The sequence below is a fragment of the Chamaea fasciata genome, unplaced genomic scaffold (assembly GCF_029207755.1).
Source record: "Chamaea fasciata isolate MVZ Bird 193981 ecotype frontalis unplaced genomic scaffold, bChaFas1.0.hap1 SCAF_15, whole genome shotgun sequence".
Lineage (NCBI taxonomy): Eukaryota > Metazoa > Chordata > Aves > Passeriformes > Sylviidae > Chamaea > Chamaea fasciata.
In genome coordinates, this window is record NW_027094100.1 from 14,053,804 (window position 1) to 14,075,791 (window position 21,988).

Sequence of the window (21,988 nt, forward strand, 5' to 3'; positions counted from 1 at the left end):
GACTCAGGGCTGATTACAAAAGAGCCTCGTGCTAACTTTCACCACAGTGACCTGGCTCCCAGCAATTTCACTGTGTGATAACGCTCAGTGCACTGAAATCATAATTAAAAACTAAAGAAAAAAAAAGCCCCTTTAGGTTGGTTTTGCAACAGGAGTGCAACAAGAAGTCAATCGAAACACGTCAGAGTTTTATTGTTTTTAATTATGGAACTAAAAAGGCTAAGAGTTTATTAACAGAAGGTTGCAAATTAAAAAGACAAATGCCAGAACTCCTTAACAGTCTCCACTGTAGAAATGTAGAAGACTTGTGCTTTAAAGATTGCTGTACCAGACACGGCAGGGCTGCTCCTCTTCCCTGCCCCTCTCTCCCACGTTCTGAGGAGAAACCCCTCACTGACAGCCCTAAAATGCAAATTCAAACAACTCTTGTAAAGCAGAGACTCATCCCAGCCATTCCCAGCCCCAACTGCCCATGTGTCACACAGAGAAAGAACATGAAATCAGAAATACTCAGGAGCTGCTGGCAGACAGGGCCACCTACATGGCAGATCTCATTTTTTACAGCGCACGTAAATGCAAGTATTAGAGAGATCAGATCAAACACTCACAGATGCATCTCTCCCGGATTTTGGTACCCCATCTCCATTTTATTTTCTTTTAAAAGTCCTCTTCAGCGGTCCAGATACTGCCTGGAATACACCTAATAACTTTCCCTAGAGCTAGAAGTTTTTAACTCCACCATTGCAAAGCATCCCATGCCTCAAGTTCTTACCGTGGGGTGGAGCCTGGAGATACAGGGAGTAATTTAAAATGGGAGTTTCAAAGATTTCCTACAGGGGTGTCTTTCTTGGAAACCCAAATACTTCTATCAAAGCACTGACGTGAAAGGGCAAAATCAGAAAACCCTACAACTGAGGGATTCCTTCTGCTCTGACTCAAAATTCTTTTTCGCGTTTAAAAGCACGACTAAGCTCATTGTCTCTTCAGAAACTTCGGAATAAAAGTGAAGTCTCATAGGTGCAGAGGCAGTAACTGCCTTGCTTTCACATCTGGAGAGACGAAGAGCAGATTCTCCTGTAAACACACGCTGCAGAACCACGGTGTGACCCCAGCCAAGGGACTCAAGGACAAGCTCACCACAACTTCCAAAAGCCCCAGAAGGTGGCCCTGGCTTGGCAGCACTCAAAGGCTTAGACCTGGTTTAGAGAACCCAACACAGACTATTTCTCCTGCCAGAATTTGAGTACAATTTGGTTTCCACATCTCACAAAAAAAAAAAAAAAAAAAAAAGAAAAAAGAAAAAAGAAAAAAAAAAAAAGTTATTTATTGCAGGGGATGTTTTGGCAGAGAGAGCACACTGAAGTGTGTTGTTTCCAAAAAAATAAAACCCAAACAAACCAATTTCACTGGTCTGGTTTAGAGAACTGGCCTGGACTGCATAGGAGGCAGTTTAATACAGACAGGGAATGGGGAGAAGGATGGGAGTAACACACCAGGGGACACAAGGAATCTGCAACCACCTTTGTTTGCATCAAAGAAATTGTTCCAGAAGAGAAATTTCAGAAAATGAACTGTACTGCAAAGATCTCCTCTTGCCCAGCTCAGGAGAAGGATGCACTAAATAAATCTCAGCATAAGGAAGATGCTAAAATATTAAAAATCTCATCATTATAATCCACTGCTCCCAAGCTGTCAGCAAAGACTCACCAAATCCAAAAGGAAAAATTAGGACATTTTAGCTGTGAGTTTCAGCTGGTCACAGTGGATTAGAGGAAATCCTTCAGACAGCAGGAGAAGCAATTGCCATGGAAAATCCCACATCCAGAGGGTTCCACTCTCAGGCACACAAACATGCACCCCAAAGGAACACAAGCATCTCATTTTCAAGTTCATTTTTGTAAATGGGGAAAAAAAAAAGTAAAAAAAAAAAAAATCTATCCATACACGAATGGGTACAGGAAGTTACACATCCAGTTTACACCTAAAATAAGAACAATCAGTCCAGAGTAAGAACAGGGAAAAATTCCAATGCTGCCTGAAGTCACTACAGGGCAGAGCACCGCAGGGGGAGAGCAGCTGGCTGCTCCTTTTTGGTGGGTGGATAAAACTGGCCACACGTTCCCTGCTTCCAAAGCAATGAGACAATTTCAACAGACCATCAGGAATTCTTTTGAAATGCATCTGACTCTGACAATAACACTGAATATTCAACGATTCGGATCATCACAGCAGAAAGTTTGGAGATTTTCCCTCCAGGAAAAGGCAAGGGATATCATCCAAGAGAAACCCTGCACCCATCTTACGATTTACAGCACTGAGTTCAAGATTTTTATTTCATGATTGTTCTTTTTTGACAAATCCATCCTGAAAGACTTAAAATTTGTGTATCCTCAGCTCAGACATTCACAAGGCATGCGGAGACTGTCACTACTCAAGGAACATGGATGAGGCTCTGGAAAATGCACTGGTGGGCCTTTGGTCTCATTTTTTGTGACCTCACGCCCACCACGACATGCAAGACACCCCTGGCAGGAGTTTTCCCCTCACACCTCTGTTTTTTTTGGAGGCTCCAGAAGACAAGGCTTGAAGGAATGGACAGGGAAGCTCAGGTACCATTTTTTAAGGGTTCAAAACAAAACTCCCAGCAAGGGTCAGCCTGTGGAAAGCTGCCCTGTGTACCTGTGGGAGAACAGTGTCAGTCCAGGGCTCGGAAAAGATGCCTGACTGAGTTTTAAAGGAAAAGGGAGGCACCTTAAATCCTGAAAAGTCAGAATTCCTGTGTTTGACAGGTGTATTGAATAGACACACACAAAGCAAGAGAGGAAGCTGTGCTCGTCCACCCAGAAGGCTGCACCATTTTTCTGAGCACAGAGAATACAAAACCTTTTTTTTAAAAAAAAAACCAACCCAACAACAATAATAAAGCAGAAGTGCAGAATCCACTTTTGGGTGGTCTGTGTTTAAAAACAGAAGAAATAAAAACTAATGCTGCAAAGACAACTATTCCCTTTCAAAGCAAAGGCCACATAAAACTGTGTTACTCAGTTTGGTTTTTACTTCATGCCACCTGTAAACACAAGACTGGATATTCAGTTAGTGGGAAGAAATGAAACCACTTTTACATCCAGAGTAAAAGAAATGCCCTCCACTGCTAGGATCACAGATTATCCAGGAAAAGGTAGCTGGGGGAGGCTTCCTCTTCTCCTTTTTTCACTTGCTTAGAAAGGTTGTATCTGAACAACTGAGCTCTCAATAGAAGCACAAAACATTTCCTGGTGCGTTATTTCTGCCCTCTGTCTCTTAGGTTTGCTGTGGGGACTAACACTTTCCATTCCTCACCAACAGATACATCACCTTTTTGGCACCATGGGTGGAATTTCTTCCTCATGTGTAGTTTTGCCCTATACAGAAGTCGATTGTCTGATCATGCAAATCCAACAGAACTCCAAAAAGTGCCACAGGGACAGTTCAGCTCCTTGCCATCTACTCCCTAGTTTGTACACTGCCATAGGAACCTCCCAGAGGACAGACTGCCATCCTTACTTAGATCTGACATGGCATTTCAACCTCTCTTTTCTAGGGAGAGGGAACTGAAATCCACACCCTGATTGCACTGATTTTTCCCTCTCAGAGCTCTGAAATGCACGGAGATTTCTTTGATTTGCTGAAGATGTCTTCACTGAACAGCCTGATTAGAGAAAAACATACTGATTGAATCAAATAGAAAATAAAGACAAAAAACAGGTAGTGGTAGATTTCTCAATCTTTGCTCCTGTCCTTGGAGTCGAGGGTAGAGTTTCACGTCTACTGCATTTTGCCCAGCTGGATCTTCTTCCAGGCCTCTGATGCTGTGAAAATGCAGGAGTCGAGGATCCCAGCTACAGTAAATGTTCCTCCAATGATGGCACATATCTGCAATTACAGCAAAACATGTTTGTCAGCAACAAGGGAAACCTTCACACAGCTTAAACTGGAGGAGGGATCCTGCTGCTGGGGTATTTTCTGGAAGCACAGTAAGCACTGGGTAACAGCACTGGGGATGGAATTACGTGAGAATCATTCACAAAAACCGTTCCCTGCAGTGGAATAAATGAGTGCTGGACTCCTCATAGCCTGAGCCCACCACAAATCCCAGCTCCCACAGCATGGACACTGTTCCTTTCTGGGCTAAACTCCACCTAACTCAGCTTTCAAGCAGCTCTGTGCTGTTCACATCTTCCTACAAGTGTTTTCTGTTATAAACACCACAGCCTTGTAGTCTTTTCCCTACTTCACAAGAAAATAATTTACAAACAGGCAGAAGACACTGAAGTAGCACGTGAAGGGCAGCGAGTAACAGCTCACCCCAGCTCCCAGTGACACCACAGCTCTGCCCAACACTTTCCATGACAAGGTCTCCTCAGAGCAGCCAACTTAACTCTTTGTGGGACAGAGTTTTCCATACAAGATGTAGATCTTGGGTTGAATTAAAACATGTCATTACTTCCAAGAACAAGGTTAGGGAAAAAAAAATTAATCTTCTGATTAGCATTAACAGCCTACTTCCCTTCTCAAGTGCTACAAAACCACAGAACTACTGTCTGTATCCTGTCAAACCAGAGTCCTTGTGGAAACAGTATCCCAGAGTCATTCAGGCTGGAGAAGACCAGCAATATAAAATATTTCCCTGCTACAGTGGCTCACTGGTTTGGGATTACTCTCTCCTTCAGCTCCTAGCTCATAACAAATCCCTTTTTCCCAAGGCAGGACCTTGTCAGGAGATAAGCTCCACATCTTGTTCCCCTCCTCACAATGCTGTTATCTCAGAACCACCTCATCCTACACAACATAAAAGACCAAATTAAAAGAGCATCACAGTTACGAAGCAAAAAATGTGGGTGTTGGGAAACTGGAACTGTGTCATTAGAACACGGCCGGTCACATTTTTAAGGTTACATTGTGGTGTGCCACACTTTCCATGTGAACACTGCCTGGTGGCACCGGGGACTTTCTCCCCCTCCTGTGCTGTTTGACTTCTGCCTCCCCACCAGGTGGTTTGTATGAACCCAGTGTTGAGCATAACCCAGATGTTTTTGTATCCAAACCAGTGTGGCAGCAGGAGCAGGGCAGTGACTGTCCCCTGTGCTGGCACTGCTGAGGTCACACCTTGAGTGCTGTGAACAGCTCTGGGACTCTCAGAGGAAGAGAGACCCTGAGGGGCTGGAGTGTACCTAGGGCAGGGAATGGAGCTGGGGAAGGGTCTGGAGGAGCTGAGGGAGCTGGGAAAGGGGCTCAGCCTGGAGAAAAGGAGGCTCGGGGGGGACCTTGTGGCTCTGCACAACTCCCTGACAGGAGGGGACAGCCGGGGGGGCATCCAGGATGAGAGGAAACAGCCTCAGGCTGGGCCAGGGGAGGCTCAAGTTGTACATCAGCAGGAATTTCCCCATGGAAAGGGTGCTCAGGCCTCGGAAGTGCCCAGGGAGGTTTGGAGTGCCCATCCCTGGAGGTGTCCGAGGTGTCCAAGGACATGACGCTCAGTGCTCTGGGCTGGGGACAAGGTGGGGATGGGGCACAGCTTGGACTCCATGGCCCTGTGGGTCTTTTCCAACCTAAATAATTCCATGATAAATGTTATAAAACCGCAGCACAGCTGGCCCAGAAGGGAACTGGTGCCACTCTACACGCACTCAGCCACGTCTCTTCTCCCACACAACACCCCATGGGCAAAGTCACAGACAAAAAAACAACGTAAGAGCAGCAGAAGCAGCAGCGCTGAGGGGAAGGAACAAACAGCTCATAAACGGTGAGCGAAGGCAGTGAGAACTACAGCTCCTTTCCATGTGTATTTATACCCAAAATACGAACATTCAGTGAGCTCAGTGAAACAGGGAGATGCAGGAAATGTGGATTTTGCAGGACACTCCAGCAGATCAAGGCCGCTAAAACCAGCCTGAGGCAAAGTCAGGATTTTTAGGGGACAAGTCCAGAGCCTGCCTCTGTGGCCCCCTCAGGGTGAGTTCCCAGGGGAAATGCCCACCATGGAGCTGGGTTATTTCAGTTCAGAGCAGCTCAGCTGACGGCAGATGTCACACCACAAACACAAACCCCGTCCAACACCCAGACTCTGCATCACACGGCAGGAAAATCTGACTTCAGTGCAGCAGCACAAGGGGCTGGGGAATAGGAAAAAAAAACCCAAAACCCTCTAAATTCATCTGCAGAGCTCTGTAGTGCTGAGTGGGGATGAGTCACACACACCTGGCACTGGCTCGGGGCCTCCTGCACACACAGCTTGGAGTCCTGGTGACGAAAAAAAGGGCTTGGAGTCCTTGTGGCCAGAGCTGGGCTCTGCCTCAGCACAGGAGCTGCACCACCACAGTGTCCTTATCTGGGAGGCAGGCATCAGGCACTTCTTTAGATTTAATGGAAGCAGTTTACGGGAATGATCTGCATTAGCTCCGTGAGGTCTGTTTGACTCAGGCTCAGCCATTAAAGGATGAAGGGAAAGACACACAAGTGGAATAATCCCAGCAGTGAGAGCTGGGACATGAGGAATGCACCTTGAACAGGAGGTGATCACAGGAGAGAGGGAGGCAGGCTCCTACCTAAAGGAAAACAGGAGTGGATACACAGGAGGAGGCAAGGCTGCAGGCCAGGTGACAGAAAGGCGAGTGTCAGATACATGACTGTGCTCCTCTGGGACGTCCCAAACTCTGAGAATTACTTATAAAGTCAGAGGGGACCAGTAAGACCCTCAGGTATTTCCTAGTAAGGTAAGCTGCAGAATCCCACCCAGAGATTTTCAGCACATCTTGCAGAACAGCTTTAAAAATGCCACAGGACTGAATCTGTGACCCCTGCCAGCACCAGTTCCCATGGCTGAAATTTCTCTGCCTGCAGCCACTCTGCTCCAGTTCCCACCCTCCAACATTCCCAGTTTAATTTTTTTTTTCCGCACCTAGAGCCCAGATGAGTCCTTTCATACCAGGAAAAAAACATTTCTTTGGATTTTGAATGTTTCAGCAGAACTTTGGCTGCTTTTCTGCCTGCCCTCCCCTTCCAGCCCTTACACTGATCTCACGATAAAACCTTCTTTCAGTTTGGCCACTTATAGGAACTCATGAATTTTCAGCAGTGAAACTTTTCCCCTTGCTCCATAACCTCAACCAGGAGGTCCTGAATGGCTTCACTTTATGAGGGATGAGTTGATTTTAAGCAGTGCAGTTTGACAGGCAAAAAACCCCTCTGTGTTTAACACTCTGCCAAGTGTCTGTGGTTAACTCCAGGATCCCTGGCAAACTCATGGAACAGTGACAGTGGCAGCACTGACCCACAAGTAACATAAAATCTTATTTAGTACTGAACTTTCTCGAGCATGACATGTAAAGTAAAAAAAAAAACCAAAAACTTATGCTAGATCAAAGCCTTTGCACAGGCTTTGGTACAGAAAATTAGGATATGGAACAGAAAGTTAGGATAATTCTTCCCACCACAAAAATCTAAGGAGCAGGCATGAGGTAGAAGGGGGACAGAGGATGTGGCAATGCTCTCACAGGTAATGCAATGTGTAAAGCTGCTCTTCGCAGTGCTGAAGTTCTGGAGAGCAAAGTCATGAGAGACAGCATCAGAGAACCCTGCCAGCAGCACAGGAGATGCCTTTGGCTCCCTGCTGAACAGCCAACACCCCTGTCCCATGGGATCATCCCTCAGCAGTGTGTCCTTCCCTCCAACACTGACTTACCCCCCTAAACCCTCTCTGGAGTCCCCAGGATCACCCCCAAACCCAGGACTAATTTAAATTTCCTGAAAGCCGCAGGGGAACCCAGATAAACAGTGAAGGAGGCCCCATCCCAGAGCCTGTCATGGTTTTTAAACCGAGCAGCTGCTGCTCAGAACGAGCCGATGCTTTCCACAGCCAGGCAGTGACTCCACACGCCCCAGCCCAAGCCCTGCTGGCCCTCAGCCCAGTGCTGGTCATCACTAACTGGTCTCCAGAGCAACTGTGATGCAAAAGGCCACGCTGGAGATACAGGGAAGGGCTAAAGAACAGATCATGTCATCCAAACAGGGCAGGGCTGGAGGTGTTTTGATGCTCTGCAGTGCTGCTCCCCCTCCCAAGCTGATCTCTGCCCCCTGGAAGGCTGCGAGGCTGTGAAGCAGAGCCAAGGCTGCGCTCCTGTACAGCAAACCTGGCCCAGAGGAGGGCCAGAGCAGCTCACCAGGTGGCTCCAGCCCCTGCCTCCACACCAGGAGTGTCTGTCACACCTGGGTGACGTCCTGACACAGCCACTGCCAGCACCAGCGTCATCCTCATCCTCCAGAGAAAGGATATCCAACTGGAACAGCCCCCAGTGAGCTGCCTGACACCACAGCCATTTACAAGATAAAAAAAAAGCAGCCAAAAATCAACTGCAAAACTCTCCTTAAGCAGTCAGAAAGTGCCTAGCTACCTTTAAATACAGAACAGGGCAAAATTCACCCTGAGGCCAGTGATACAACACTCAGACTTTGTCCAGTGAGGAATAGGGTGTGTGGGGAGGACTGTTATTTTGGGGAAGAGGAGCAACTGAAATTCTTATTTAATGAAAATTAATCAACCTTTAAATCTTTTCAGAAATAGAAGTGGAACTGCTGTTCCATTTCTGGATTTTCAGCTGGAAACACATGTTTCAGTTTTTGGGATACAAAGTCAAATGAGATACAAACCCAAAATGTCACTGTGGCAACCAGGGAGGAAAATTCTCCCCTGTGGTCCCTTATGTCAACTCATCAGTTCAAAAAAGATGCCTTTTACAGGCATTTAATGGCAGATCAGCAGTGAATCAATGCTGATAATAAAATTAAAGAATGATCCCAGCTATCAAATCATTTCCCATGAAAACACCTCCACACTTTTACCCCCAACAAGACATGTAAGAAACCTCTGGGAGCACAATTGTAAGGAAAGAAGCAGAGGCAGAATGAGATGCCAAGTCATGAAATGCTGATGTTTGACCTTTTTTAGGATTATGTTTTGAAGCCAAGCAGATGTGCTAAGAAGAGAAAAGTCTTTCACCACGACATTTAGGTTTTACTTCAAGCCCCCTTTTCTGGTTATTTGTGTATTCTAGAGGTCGCTGTCTAAAGTTCACTGAAGGGAACTTCTTGTTTATCACGAGCTGCGAAATCAAAATCTTGAAGTGCAACTCCGCCACACTGTTTATGTGACTTCCAATTAAAACAGTCAAACAGTTTAAAAATCAGAATTTGAGGTCTTCACTCCAGCCAATTTATCAACATTCCACCATGCCTCACTGGCAGAGCTCACTGCAGCTTCGATTTTAAGCCAAGTCCCTGAAGACACTTCTTTTTTTTTTTTTTTAAGCTCTGGAGGATCTTTAAATAGCTCTTTGCCTAATGAGCAGTTTGGCCAGGACAGCTTTGTTCTGGATGCTGAGATCAGGACTGCAGGATGCTCTCTGGACAGATCCAAACGTAACTCGTCCGGAAAACACCTCTGGAATTTGATAATGCAGCTCTTCTCCACTTCTACCCAGGAGTAAATGCCTGCAACTGCCATTCCCATATTAAGCCAAGCAGCAGCACTGAGTAAAACTCAACGTAAAAAAAAAAAAAAATAAATAAAATTCAGTGTCTTGTAGAAGAGGAGAGAAGTGGCTGCTGGTAAAATCTCCACTGCCAGTTTTCTTCCTATTTACTGTAAAAATCACCCAAATACCAGCAGATAGCAAGGACAGGCAGCTCTGTGAGATCTAACAGTTCTTCTTCCCTCACCTGAACAAAGGAAAAGCCTCCAGGTGAGAACAGGATGAGTTTGGGGTGGAAAAGGGTGGGGAGACCCTGGCAGAGGTGCCCAGAGAAGCTGTGGCTGTCCCTGGATCCCTGGAAGTGTCCAAGGCCAGGCTGGACCACCCTGGGATAATGGGAGATGCCCCTGGGTGTGGCAGGGGGTGGAATGGGATGAGGTTTAAGGTTCTTTCCAATCCAAACCATTCCAGATTCTCTGCACATTTGATGTGCTCATTACCGAGCAGTTTACTGCAGTTTTCCTGCTATCCACATCAGCTTTACTTCCAAGCCTCTGACATGCTGCAGTAGAGCCCATCCTGCCTGGACAGTGCCTGGCACTTCTGGAATAGGTTAATTTCCCTTCTTGTTGTGCCCAGCTATTAAACCCAGCTGTCAGAGCACTGGACTTACCTCACACTTCAACACCACCCCAGTGATGTGCTGCTTTATCTCCAGCACGTCACAAGGCTCCGAGGCAGAAACTCAATTCCTCTGGACAAGGAAGGCTCAGGAGGGACAGGAAAGGCAGGCAGAGGAAGGGAGGAGGAGAGGTTTTGGGGAACTCACCGAGGTGATAAACCTGTACAAAGGCTGTCTCCTCTCTGTGTATTTCACTGTGATGGGGCTCAGGTCGTAGCGGAACCAGATCGCCGGGATGATGCGGCCGGTGTGGCTGTAGGCTACGTATTCCTGAGGGGAAAAAAAAGGGGGAAATGGCACAAAATGTGAGAAATCTCATTCCAGAGAGTGGCTGCCACAGAACTGCCTCTGTGGGTTTGGCCCTCACCCCTGTTTTGTACCAGGGTCCAGATGGGAAGAAGCAAACAGTGAATTCCTGTGTGAGTGCTCACCTCCCATCCTTATCAAACAGGAAAACAATCTCTTTACAGCCTGATAATGAAAAGAGCTGGGGACAGAGTGATGGTGATTACTCTCATCTTCATTCAGAGCTACAGGGCTAAACAGAAAGGCTGCCACTGACTCTCCATCCTAGATCTGCTCTATTTAAATACAAACAGCCTGGCTGCAGGTGAAATTTGGGCTCCGTAAATCACATGTGTGTCTATATTTTGTGTATAAATCATTCACCAAACAAATGGAATTTAGTTTGTGAGAGCCTGAACCTCCCCTCCTTGTCCTGGCATTCCTCTGTCAGGCCCCCTCCCCGCTGGGACCAGCAATGGGAATGCTTTGCCCTCATAGTTATGAATCATCTGGAGCCACGTTCAAACCACGTTTAGAACTCCTGCTGAAGGCCAGGACGAAACTGTAAACAGAAAAATATTGGCAAAGGTTCAAAAAATATTGGCAAAGGTTCGAAAAATACCCCAGGCTGGTTTGGGAGAGACATCTTCCAGATTTCTAGTGACAATCTCCTTCAATCCATTTGTTTCCTGGCCACGGCCACAGGACAGCACCAAACAGGACACAGTGCCCAGTACCAACACCAACATCAGCTGAGCAACTGAAGTCACATTTTCTTGAGAGGGTATTTTGTCTGTGCTCTCACTGGAGATAGATACCAGTTTTCAAGGATCAGGACATTCACAGGGTGAAGAAAAATCCAAGGAAAGCAGGCTGGGGAGCCAGCAGTCCAAGGAGAGCTCAGCGTGGCACAGGCTGCCTCTCCAGCCAGCTGCTCTTCCCTTCCTCAGCCCTGTGACAGCTCAGATCTCCTCTCCTGGTTCAATTCTCCTTCACAAAGAGGCAAAGACGGCCTCAAATACTTCAGAAAGATGAAAAAAGAACAAGCAAAAGGACGCTCATGAGCATGACACAAAAATAAATTTGATTTGCTCTCTGTGTGCTAGTGAAACAGCATTTATCTTCAATCATCTTACATAAATCCCGAATTCCCCTATTTTTAGGCAGTTTATCCCACAATGACGAGAGCAGCAGAAGTCTCCAGTCATGTCATTTTCAGGGCTTTTACAGGAGTTCTGCAGCTCACTTTGGGACAGTGGTTATGTGGGAAGTGAGGAAACAGAGGAGCTCAGAGAGGAGACAGTTTACCCTCCAGCCTCTCCTCATACCAACCGCCTTGTGCCAGACTGCTCCAGTGGCTTCCCATTTCCCTTTCCCACTGCTCAGTGTGGGAGTAAAGGACTGAAGCACCAGGAGAAGAAAGCACAGGCAGCAGTTGCTTCTCAGCACCTCGGTTTTGACAGAACTGACCTCATTTTTTCCTTCCTCTCCCCTTCTCCCCACCAGCAATCCTGCCCTAATGAGTCAGACTTGGCTGAAGGCCCCAATTTGCAGCCAAGCTCACAGAAGTGTCAAAAGCTCCTGCTGTCTATTTTCCAAATTACTTTCAGAGCTCCTGTCACAGGAGTCTTATCAGAACAGCAGTTGTGACACTAAGCAGAACAAATACATTGTAATCTGAACAGAGGGAGATGTCCAAATCCCTGGGACACACCATACAAGCAAGCCCAAAAGTCACCAGTCAGGAACATTAATCTGAGAACGAGACCAGGAAAGTTTGTGATTAATTATCAGTTAGGGCAAACTGGAAGTAATTAGATATCACAAACAAATTTTGGACTTTCATTTAGCACCTGAATGGTGAATCATTTTCAATACCAAAATGGAAGATGCTTTCTTCCTTAAAAAAATAAAGAGGGTGAGTTTTTTTCCTTATAAAAATTCAATACATTGAATTATTAAAAAGCCGGATGTGGCACTCAGTGCTCTGGGCTGGGTGACAGGGTGGGAATCGGTCACGGGTAGATTTGGTGATCTTGAATCTTGTCCAAACTAATGGATTCTGTGATAAGTCACTATCATAAAGCAGGGGCTGTGAAACACTCAAACCAGCACGTATTTGCTGCTACAGTTCAGTCTGAATGTCTGAAATCAACATTTGTAAAAAAGCCAAAAACTCTGCTGATTTTTTTGTCTCATTCATCCATCATAACCGGGACAGTTCTGTTACTAAAATCAGGTGTAAGTGATGTTCTGTGTGCTCAGCTGGATTACAGTTCCCATCCAGATGCCCCTTGAGAGGCACAACAGGAGTTCCTGCAGCCTGTAAACACCTCCCACACAACCTACAGAAGTCCTCATCAGCTCAACTGACAGGTGACAAGGCCAGGAGGAAGAACACAGGAATGAAAAGCAACACCACCACGTGCTTTGCCAAACCCTCCCAACCCCAACCCCAGGAAAAAAGCCTCACTCTGAAGAGCTTCAGTTCCTCCTTCTCCCAGCAGAGGCTACTCCTCACCTACAAACTCCACACAGAGAGAGGAGCAGGAGGGGAAGGAATGGTGGCTGAACATCCCCTGGGACTGCAGAGAGGAGAAGGAGCAGCTCCTTTACCTTATTTGCCACCGTGTACTGGTAGGAGTATCGCTGCTTGCCGCTCATGTCCTCGTACACCGTGGGCACAATCTTCAGGATGTAGTCGTGAGAGGCAAGGGCTGTGCTCAGGGGAGGAAAGGGAAGGACACAGTGAGCACTGAGAGAAAGGAGCCAGCCCACAGAACAATTCAAAGCGGAGCAAGTCACCAAAAAAAGGAGTGTCTCCCTCCTCCTCCTCATCTCAGTGACAAAGGTTCCCAGCCCACAGCTCTGCCCTTTGCTCACAACTCTGTCAGGGTGACACCAGGAGCCGCCCGCCACCTCTGCAGGACCACAACCCACCCGAGGTTTGGGCTCCACAACCCACCCAGGGTTTGGGTTACTTGAACCTTGCAGCTATAAATGGCAACACTTTTATCATCACCACCAACAGCCTGGTTAAATCAGGAACTGGCTGAGGTTAGGGCTGCAGATAATTTTCACAGAAAAACCCCTGAGGTATCACGACCTGTGTACTTCCATTTCTTTTTTGCTTTCTCATCTTCCTCCTCCTACAGCTGCTTAACTCTTTTTTTTATTTTCATTATTTAAATGGCTCATTCTGGTTCTTTGTGTCTGCTAAAACAGTTCTAAGACAGAATTCCAAACAACATCTCTGCAGGATCCTCTAGCCAAGTGTAACACGATGACATTTGGCTCCTGGAGGTTAAAAAAATTCCCCAAACCACAGCTGTATAGCTTCAGGAACAGCCATAGGAATTTTGTTCCAAGAAATGGACAGGACTGATGGCCTGGAAGAGCCTGAACATTGGAGAGACAACTCTCTACACTGAATGGCAGCATGCATTGAATTTTCCTTTTAGTGCTGGTCACACAGGGCCATGAAAATGTCCCTCTTGCCGTCCACAGAGCAGAAATTTAAAGGTAATTTGCAACACAAGTACATGGAAAAGCTCTGGTGGAAGTAACAGCAGCAAAGGGACACTACAAGAACAGGATATGGATAAAAAAACTCCATAAGGACTGCAAAGGACTTTTTGGGCTAGGCCTTTTCTGTGGGCTGGAGGAAATGGAAATGTCAGCCAGCAGTGTCTGGATTGTTTTGGCTAAAGAGGCAAATGAAAGACTTCTGGATACACCAGAGCTGCATGAATGGCCCTGCTTTCCCTCCTGCAGAGGGTGGCTGAGAGCTGCAATCCCCAGGAATACCCACGGTTTGAGCTGAGCTTGTCTGCTCCCTCCAAGGCATTGAATGCTCCGTGAACGTTGTGGACCTGGAAAGCAAAAAGGAGGATGAAGAAACTCTGCTCTGACTTGATACTCTTGACCTTTGCTTCCCTACCCTGTAACCAGGAGATCAGCCTGATTCAACCTCTCCAAAAAACAAAGCCTCGACCCAGTGAAAGATGACCCCAAATATCTTTCAGTGACCATCATCACAGTGGTTGGTTCCAAGCGAAAAAGCTGATTTCACAACATCTTACAAGATGAAACTCCAAAACCACTCCAAAGCTATAGGAATTGCAGTTGGAAGAGGCCAGTTGTGAAATTTTCATTGTCAGGTATTTCCTAAGAGCTCTGCAGAGTTAACTGTGAAATTAATTTATTTAAGGGAAATAAATGGGAGTCACACTGGGGTTAAAATTCAGGAGTTCTGCTCTAAAGGTGGCTCATGTCACAGCAGATGGGTCTGTACAATGCATCAGCCTTGGAGATGGGAAGGGCACATCCCAACACTGACATCCCTTCAGCTTTTCCTGCAGCTGATTTCAGACCTGTGAGTGTCTGTTTGCCCAGAATAACAGGATTTCTATGCCTTGCACACGCTGTGACCTGCAGTCTGATCTCCACCAACAGAATAATCCATGGGTGAACTCTCCAGACAGGGAAAAGCCCATGGCAGCAGCTGTAGGTCAGAGGTTGTGCTGCTCACAAGGTACAAAGAAAAGAGAAAGAACTCCACAACCCAGGAATTCCTGACCTTAAGTCAGACAACAGGGAAGAAGAGTTTGGAAGGAGGATTTGGTGGTGGGTGTGACAGTTTCACCTCACCAAGAGGGCAATGCCATCTCCTTCCCAGACCCTCTCCACAACTGACAGCACATGGATGTCTCTGTCTCATCCTAATGGACATTCCCCTATTCCCAACACTACAGAGTAGACGATGGAGGAAGCAGCAAGTGACCCAGTTTTGCTCAGCAGAAAGGAAATTCTGGAGAGACAAAACCATCAACAAGTTCAACTGGAAGGTTGAACTGGGAACAGGAGCAGAGCAAAAGCAACAGCTGATCCTGCTGCAGGGTTTTTTGCTCTGCTGGGATTTCACACAGCCATGATCATTCCCAAACTACACCTGCAGGCTGTGCTCACTCTTTACTCACTGTAAAAGGCGTAAGAAGGAAAAGAAGCCCCTGGAGTGGGCAACAGTGTTATGTTCCATTTTTGATACAGCTAAGAAGTCTCCTATAGAATATCTGGGCCAGAGACTTTAAGGTCCATTTCAAACTTTTGGTAATTTTCCCCTCGTGTAGACAACCAAAATTCAAACCAATGGGTTCCTACCTCCAGCTGTCAGGGAACCCAGTAAAGAGAGAGACGTGGAAATAGGAGATGTTGCATTTTTAATCACAATTTCTACTGAGTTCTACATTATGGTGTTGAATAGTCCTGGTTTTAACCTTGTCAGGAGAGTCGTCTGCCCCTGAGAGTAAAAAGGCATCATCTCCTGCTTTCCTCATCTCTCTCCTTACTGGGTTATCTGATATGCAGGAACTCACTGCAGGAGTTTTAATTCTGCAGCTTTTAATTCTGATCTCATCTAAATGAGGAAAAAATCTAGAGGAAGTCTGCCACTATTGTTCACAAAGTACTGATGAAGACTCAAAGCTCATTCAGTGCCAGATGGTATTTAAATCTCTGCTTCAAAGAGACTGGTTTTTCTGGAGAACACAGCCTGTCCCTCGGTGGGACAGAGTCAGTAACAGCCCACAAAGAACAAACTCCCAGCACATGACACAAGTGAATGAGGAGCTCCTCACCCTCTTCAAGGAGTATGTTTCTATTACATCAAAGCAGGTGGAGACAACCTGAAATATTCCAAGGTGCACCTAGGCAGATTTAAAGCTCTCCACACTTGCTGGCTCTCACTGCCTGCTGAGTCGTGGCAGCACCTGTTTGGTGAACATACCCCTCTTTAATTCGTGCTGCTGAACAGCTGTCTGCCTGCAGCACCTACGTGCTCCCTCCCCGAGCACTCAGACGATGAGCAGTCACCCTGAACTCTGAAAATACTCATCGGAACTTGTCCCAATCAGGAGCCAAGCCCACGTTTGCTAGGCAGGTTTCTCACCACAAGAACTGAAGACACTTGGTGCTTGTCTCTCCAGGCTCCACCTTCGTGCTGATTCACACTCCAGCTGCCTTACTCCAGGGCTCCACGATAAAACAATGGGAATGCTCCCTCACAGAGCCCATTTCCCACGCAGGCTGCACAACTCCCCATTACCACTCACCCAACATTTTTTTCATAATCTCAGTGTGCTTTACAGACATTAAGCCAAGCTTATTTATACGCTAATATTTCCTCGTTCCCACACAAGGTATTTCCTAAAAGAAGCCGGGAGCAGAATCAGAGGACTACAAAGCAACGCTTAGACTTGTTAGCATGAAAAAGGGTTTTGGAAGTGGGTGTAAAAGGAGCAGACTAATGAGACGTCTGTGCTGAGGAAAGAAGATTACAGAGAGACTATGGGTAAGTAATGTTTAGGGTGAGTCTCGAGCTGGGTGTGCACATGTGGAACTCCCACCTGTGAGGCCAGCTCCTTGGAAGCAGGCTAGAGAAATGCTGTAATCTGTCCTCATTGAGAAATCAGGTAATATTACATAACTTGCAGCACCTGGTGAAACTCTATCCACTGGGCAAGTGCACACACTGAGCTTCTTCCCAGCAGGGAATTGGCACTGCTAAGTCTAACTCGTGTTTCACAGCACAAATTTGACTAATAGGTGTCTGCTACACAAGTACAGTGAAGTGAATTAAAAAGAGCTTGAGTGCTGCTGTGGTAAACACAGTAGCAAGCACACATCTTCCCTGAGTGCATCACTGCTCCTCCACAAAGGCAGAGAGGTTTGCTTGCTGTGTTCATGCTGCAGACAGGATTTTGCTGAGCCACAAACCCTCATTTCTAACCCCCTGAATGAAGACAGCCAAGGAGTTCTCCAAAAGCACTTTGAGTTTCAGAAGAAAGCAGCACCGTGGCTCTGTGACTGGACACTGCTCCTGCCCAAACTGGTGGCAGCTGGGAACTCTTCCAGACTCGAGCTTACGTTGCAGGGACACACAGGCCCTTCCATAAAACCAAAGTGTCTAACATTAAACCACTCTCACTGCATTCCCCTAGAGCCAAGGAATTTTCAGGACTCACCTGTAACTTGTCCCCAAATGAGAGCTTGTGGATGACGTGAGTCATGTCGGGGTTCTGGGGCTGCGCCGTCGCGCTGTGCGTCGACACGTGGAAATTACCAGGGACCTAAAATTAGCCCAGACAGGGAAGACAGGATTTCACATTTTATCCCTCAAGGCATTGCTAGGCTCTGTGATGTGACATGGGAATGCCTGGATCCATCCAGGAAGATGGAAGAACCTGTGATACCTTCCTGCACCTGACCAACACCACCAGGCTCAAGTCCTGCAGCGCTGGAGTCTGGCAGCCCCACAGTGCTGATGGTCCTGACCAGGAGGTGATGAGTGGGTCACTCCCAGCCCCAGGAATTCCCAGCACTCTAGGCTATGTCTTTCATCCCTATTAAAATAAAATTCCCATCTCTCTTGCTCAATGTCTTACTCCCACATCTGGCATTTGCAAAAGGGGCCCACTGCTGCAGAGCAGCCCAGAAAGCTGGGGATGTATTTCTCTCCTGGTACCAGTCATGAGCAACTTTACCTTTGAGATTGTGTGCAAGAATGAGTTTTATATGAAGAGAAAATCTACCACCAAACCCACGCAGGCATCCCATACGAACTAACCCAGATCCTCCCCTTCTCCACCTGGCAGGAGCCAGCAGAAGCCCTTCCTTTTCATTTTTTTTAATGGAGGGAAATACAAAGAACTGAAAAACACAAGTTTCACCTAAAGGCCCAGCTCCAAGACAGAAAATGAGCCCTGGTGTCACTCTGATGGCACCACTCTGCATGCACACACTTTTCAGGTCACTGGCCCTGAAGCCTTTCAGCAGATACAGCCCAATCACTGTCATGGTGGGTGCAAGAATATTTTCCTATTGAGAAAAGGTTGTGAAATGAAGCAACACTGAGGAGCAATCTGGCACTGCCCAGGGCAGGAGTGGGAGGCTGGTTATACAACTGGTGCCCAGCGTGCTCTCTGCAGAGACACCTCACCAGCAGGGCCACGGGAGGCCACATGCCCGTTCCATGTGCTTTCAGGAAAGCTGATTTAATGACTTGAGGAACAGCAGTGCACTCCTGGGAACACTTTCAGGTGTGGACACCAGCTGTGTCATAAACAAGCTCAGCCAACAGGGCGTCAGGCCCTGCAGCAAGCAGCACACACCATCATCTCACTGTCACCTTGTCCTCCCTCGGCAGCTGTGACAGCAACACCCAAGAGCAAGCCTTGGTCAGGTTTCCAAGCCTGGCCAGGTCCCACTCCAGCTCCCAGCTCAGCCAGTCCAATTCCTGCCAAGGGACTGCAGACTTTCAGGTCACACACAAGGTATTCAGGTTTCCAGAGGGAGAAGTCCTGGGACAGCTCCCCTCCCTGTGACAGCTGTCCCAGCCACTAAATGGGACATAAATCAGCAGTGGAGGAAGCTCCTCACTGCCACATTCTGCACCCCCTTTTTGGAGCTGCTTTGGTGAGCGGGACACACCACATCCAGCACACAAACCCCCAGGTATCTCAGCTCTGTGCTCTGGCAATTGTCTGGACAATTGTCCCCTTCCCAGTTTTGTGGACTTTCAGCTGCCAGCGATCCTGGTGGCTTGGAGATGAGGAAGAAGTCCTCTTTTTAAATCCCTAATCCTTTCCATGCCACAGAATCAGCAAGAGGCCCTGCCTGGTATTTTTAGATGTGCTTTAACACGACCTGGGAGGAAAAGAAGGAAGTAGGATTTTGTAGCCTGTGGTACACGAAGAGGAGTGAATAAAGGGTGTGCCCTTCTTAGGACATCAGCGGGTCCCACCAGTGCCTCCCCCACCCCAGCAAGTCATCTCCAGCATTACATAGCAGGATTATTCAATCTTGAACACACCCATCCCAAAGAGGAGCCTCCTCCAGGCCTGGATTTTCATTCCTTGAGCCAGAAGCAGAGCATCCCCACCAAGCATGCGCTGGGCCTCGTGCTGTATTCCAAACATCCCAGCACGGAGCCCTGGCACCCTCCAGCAGGGAACATTCCTGTCATTCTGCAGCTCATTCTGCAGCTCTCAGAACAAAGGAGAGCTGGGATGCAGCCATTGCCAAAGACCTCTCCACAGTGAGTCACGTTTTTGGAGGTGCAGAAGTCGTGAGGAGTAAACACAGAAGCCCTCTGGCATCTGTGGGGTTTTCACACATCCCCTGAACATCAGGCTGCTGCACAGAGCTGCTCTCTCTGTTCAGCAGTTCGGTCTCCATTACCTGTTTTGGAGAGGGAAGAAAATCCCTGTTCTAACACATTCCCTGTGGGTCTGACCATGCAGCCTCCTCTCCCCACATTGACTTCGATTTCTATCTGATCAGGGTCATAAACACACACACACAACAGGAGAGACACAGATTTTCAAATTTTCATTTTTACAGGTGGATCCTGCCAGCATTTTGTCAGCCAGCACAGCCTCACCCACTGTCACTGCCACTCACCTTGTTGATGCTGAAATGGCCCTCAAACCTGCAGCCATCCCCATTATTGAGAGGGATCTTCATAGAGTTGTCAATGTGACCCACTTCATGCCTTCCCATTTCATCCTGGATGTCCAGTCCAACCACTGCAGGGGTGGGAGGGAGAAGACAAAAGAAAAAAATCAAATAAAATAAGTAACAGAAAGGTTGAATAGGAAAAGCATGTGTTGCTTTTACTTGAAAAAAATCCACACCTTTTTCCCCTGACATTTGACTAAACTGAGCTAATAATAATGCCCTTTGTCAAAAATTGTTATACCAGAAGAACTTTGTAACCAAACTTTTCACGCTGCACCTTTGACACAAACACAGCTCCCATGTCCTGCCAGCTGCCTGCAACCCCAATCACAAACAGAAAACTTCAGGCAGACAAGGCAGGTGACTTGGGAAGAGCCAACAACCAGCTGGTGCATTCAGAGCTCCCAACGGGACTTGGGACATTTCTTGCTCCCAGACACAAAAAAGTTGCTATAAAAAAATAATAAAAAAGGGAAATAAAGTTTAGAAAGGAGCCAGTGAAGGAGATCAGCCACTAGCACATGATCCAAGAAAACAGGTGCCCTGGCCTGCAACAGAAAGCTCTGGGATACTGGCAGAGGCTGCAGCTACTTGATTTCCATCCTATTACAGAAGAAAGGCCACTGTACCAGTCTGGGCTCATGTCAAGTATTTCTTACAGCACAGAGAAGAGCTGCACAGTGAAAGGGGTACTCACATTCACAGTGCAGGTTTGGCAAACTGATGTTCAGGTTCACTTCTATTTTCCCTCCACTGTCTTTGTCTGGATCATCCACGTAGAGCTCATTCACTCTGGAGGGCAAAAACACAGGTGGGATCAGGCACAGGACTTCTTCCCACAGAGAAAACCCAAAATCTTGCATGGGGAGGGGGAAAAGGAGATTAGAAAGAGGAGGTTTGATGTGTGATGGCTACAACAGAGTTACAGAGAGCAGGGAAAGCTCCCCAGGACGGAATGGGGGCAAATCACAGCTTAATTTGACTTCTTGCTTGCAAAGTACAAGAGGCCTTAAACAAGTTCTGCACGAGCAGAAAACAAAACTTCTGCTCTGAGCTCCCTGGACCCTTCTCTACCCTGAGTTCTCACAGGTGCTACAAAACAAGAACCCAATGCTGAAGAGGTGGCGGGTTATTGATCCAACCCTCCCCTCCCCTGGGCTGCTACTCCTTTTAGGCAGGAGGGAAGCATGTGTTTTTCCATTTGTTCCATAAATAGTTCTAGAGAAAGGCTGCTCTCAGCTACCCCCCAGGAAAGCTTATTTGTGTCACTAATTGCCTTTTGTTATTGCCAGCCAGCTGACAGAGCAGCAGCAAGAGAAGGAAGGCAGCACGACATATTTGCATCCTTCTCCTTAATATCACATTTCAGTCTATGAATGGTAACCAAAGTGGTGACTAAAACTGAGGAGAAGAGGATTTGAGCCAGGAACAGATGGGAAGAAACATCCTGGGCAGCAGGATCTCACACACTCTACACCAGTCTCCCAAAGAGTAATGTTGTCTCACAGCACCCACAGTGCTGGCACGCATCTCACAGGAGACAAAACACAGATAGAGAGGCACAGGAATGCAACAGTATAAATATTTATTGTTGGCACATACAATCCATCCCACATGTAAAAAATAAACCAAAACAACCCCAGTGCTGAATCTGCTGAATAGTCCTGGAATATCCACTCTGGGGAGACTCACCCCATTGAAGTGACACGATGGTGAGGTTACCTAGAAGCTCTTTTTTCCCTGTTGAACAAATAACATTTGACAGTTTCTCTTCCAGCTGGGCGGATTATAAAGCTATGGGAACTCTGATTCAGGCAAATTCCATAAAATAAAACTAGTAAGTGCTCTGCAGCATTTTTGTTTTACATTCAAAGCACACTAAACTCTTTGACAAGCCCCACTGGAGAGTCCACATGGTAACAGTCAAACCAGACTAAGGCAGCTACAAGGCAGATTCAGAGTGATTTCGCTCTGGTGATGCATCTCTGGGCCACCATGA

At 47.1% G+C, this 21,988-nt stretch overlaps 1 protein-coding gene across 1 annotated transcript in view; it reads right to left on the reverse strand.

Moving 5' to 3' along the window:
* Nucleotides 1–184: 184 nt before the first annotated feature.
* ERGIC1 (endoplasmic reticulum-golgi intermediate compartment 1) overlaps nucleotides 185–21,988 on the reverse strand; it is a 56,082-nt gene continuing 34,278 nt past the window's right edge. The window contains exons 4-10 of the mRNA XM_066196826.1: nucleotides 20,687–20,781; nucleotides 19,933–20,057; nucleotides 17,496–17,600; nucleotides 14,285–14,345; nucleotides 13,090–13,190; nucleotides 10,336–10,458; nucleotides 185–3,912 (exon numbers count right to left, since the gene is read on the reverse strand). Of these exons, the coding sequence (XP_066052923.1) occupies nucleotides 3,805–3,912; nucleotides 10,336–10,458; nucleotides 13,090–13,190; nucleotides 14,285–14,345; nucleotides 17,496–17,600; nucleotides 19,933–20,057; nucleotides 20,687–20,781 (718 nt within the window). The 3' untranslated portion in view covers nucleotides 185–3,804. The remainder of the gene's footprint in view (nucleotides 3,913–10,335; nucleotides 10,459–13,089; nucleotides 13,191–14,284; nucleotides 14,346–17,495; nucleotides 17,601–19,932; nucleotides 20,058–20,686; nucleotides 20,782–21,988) is intronic.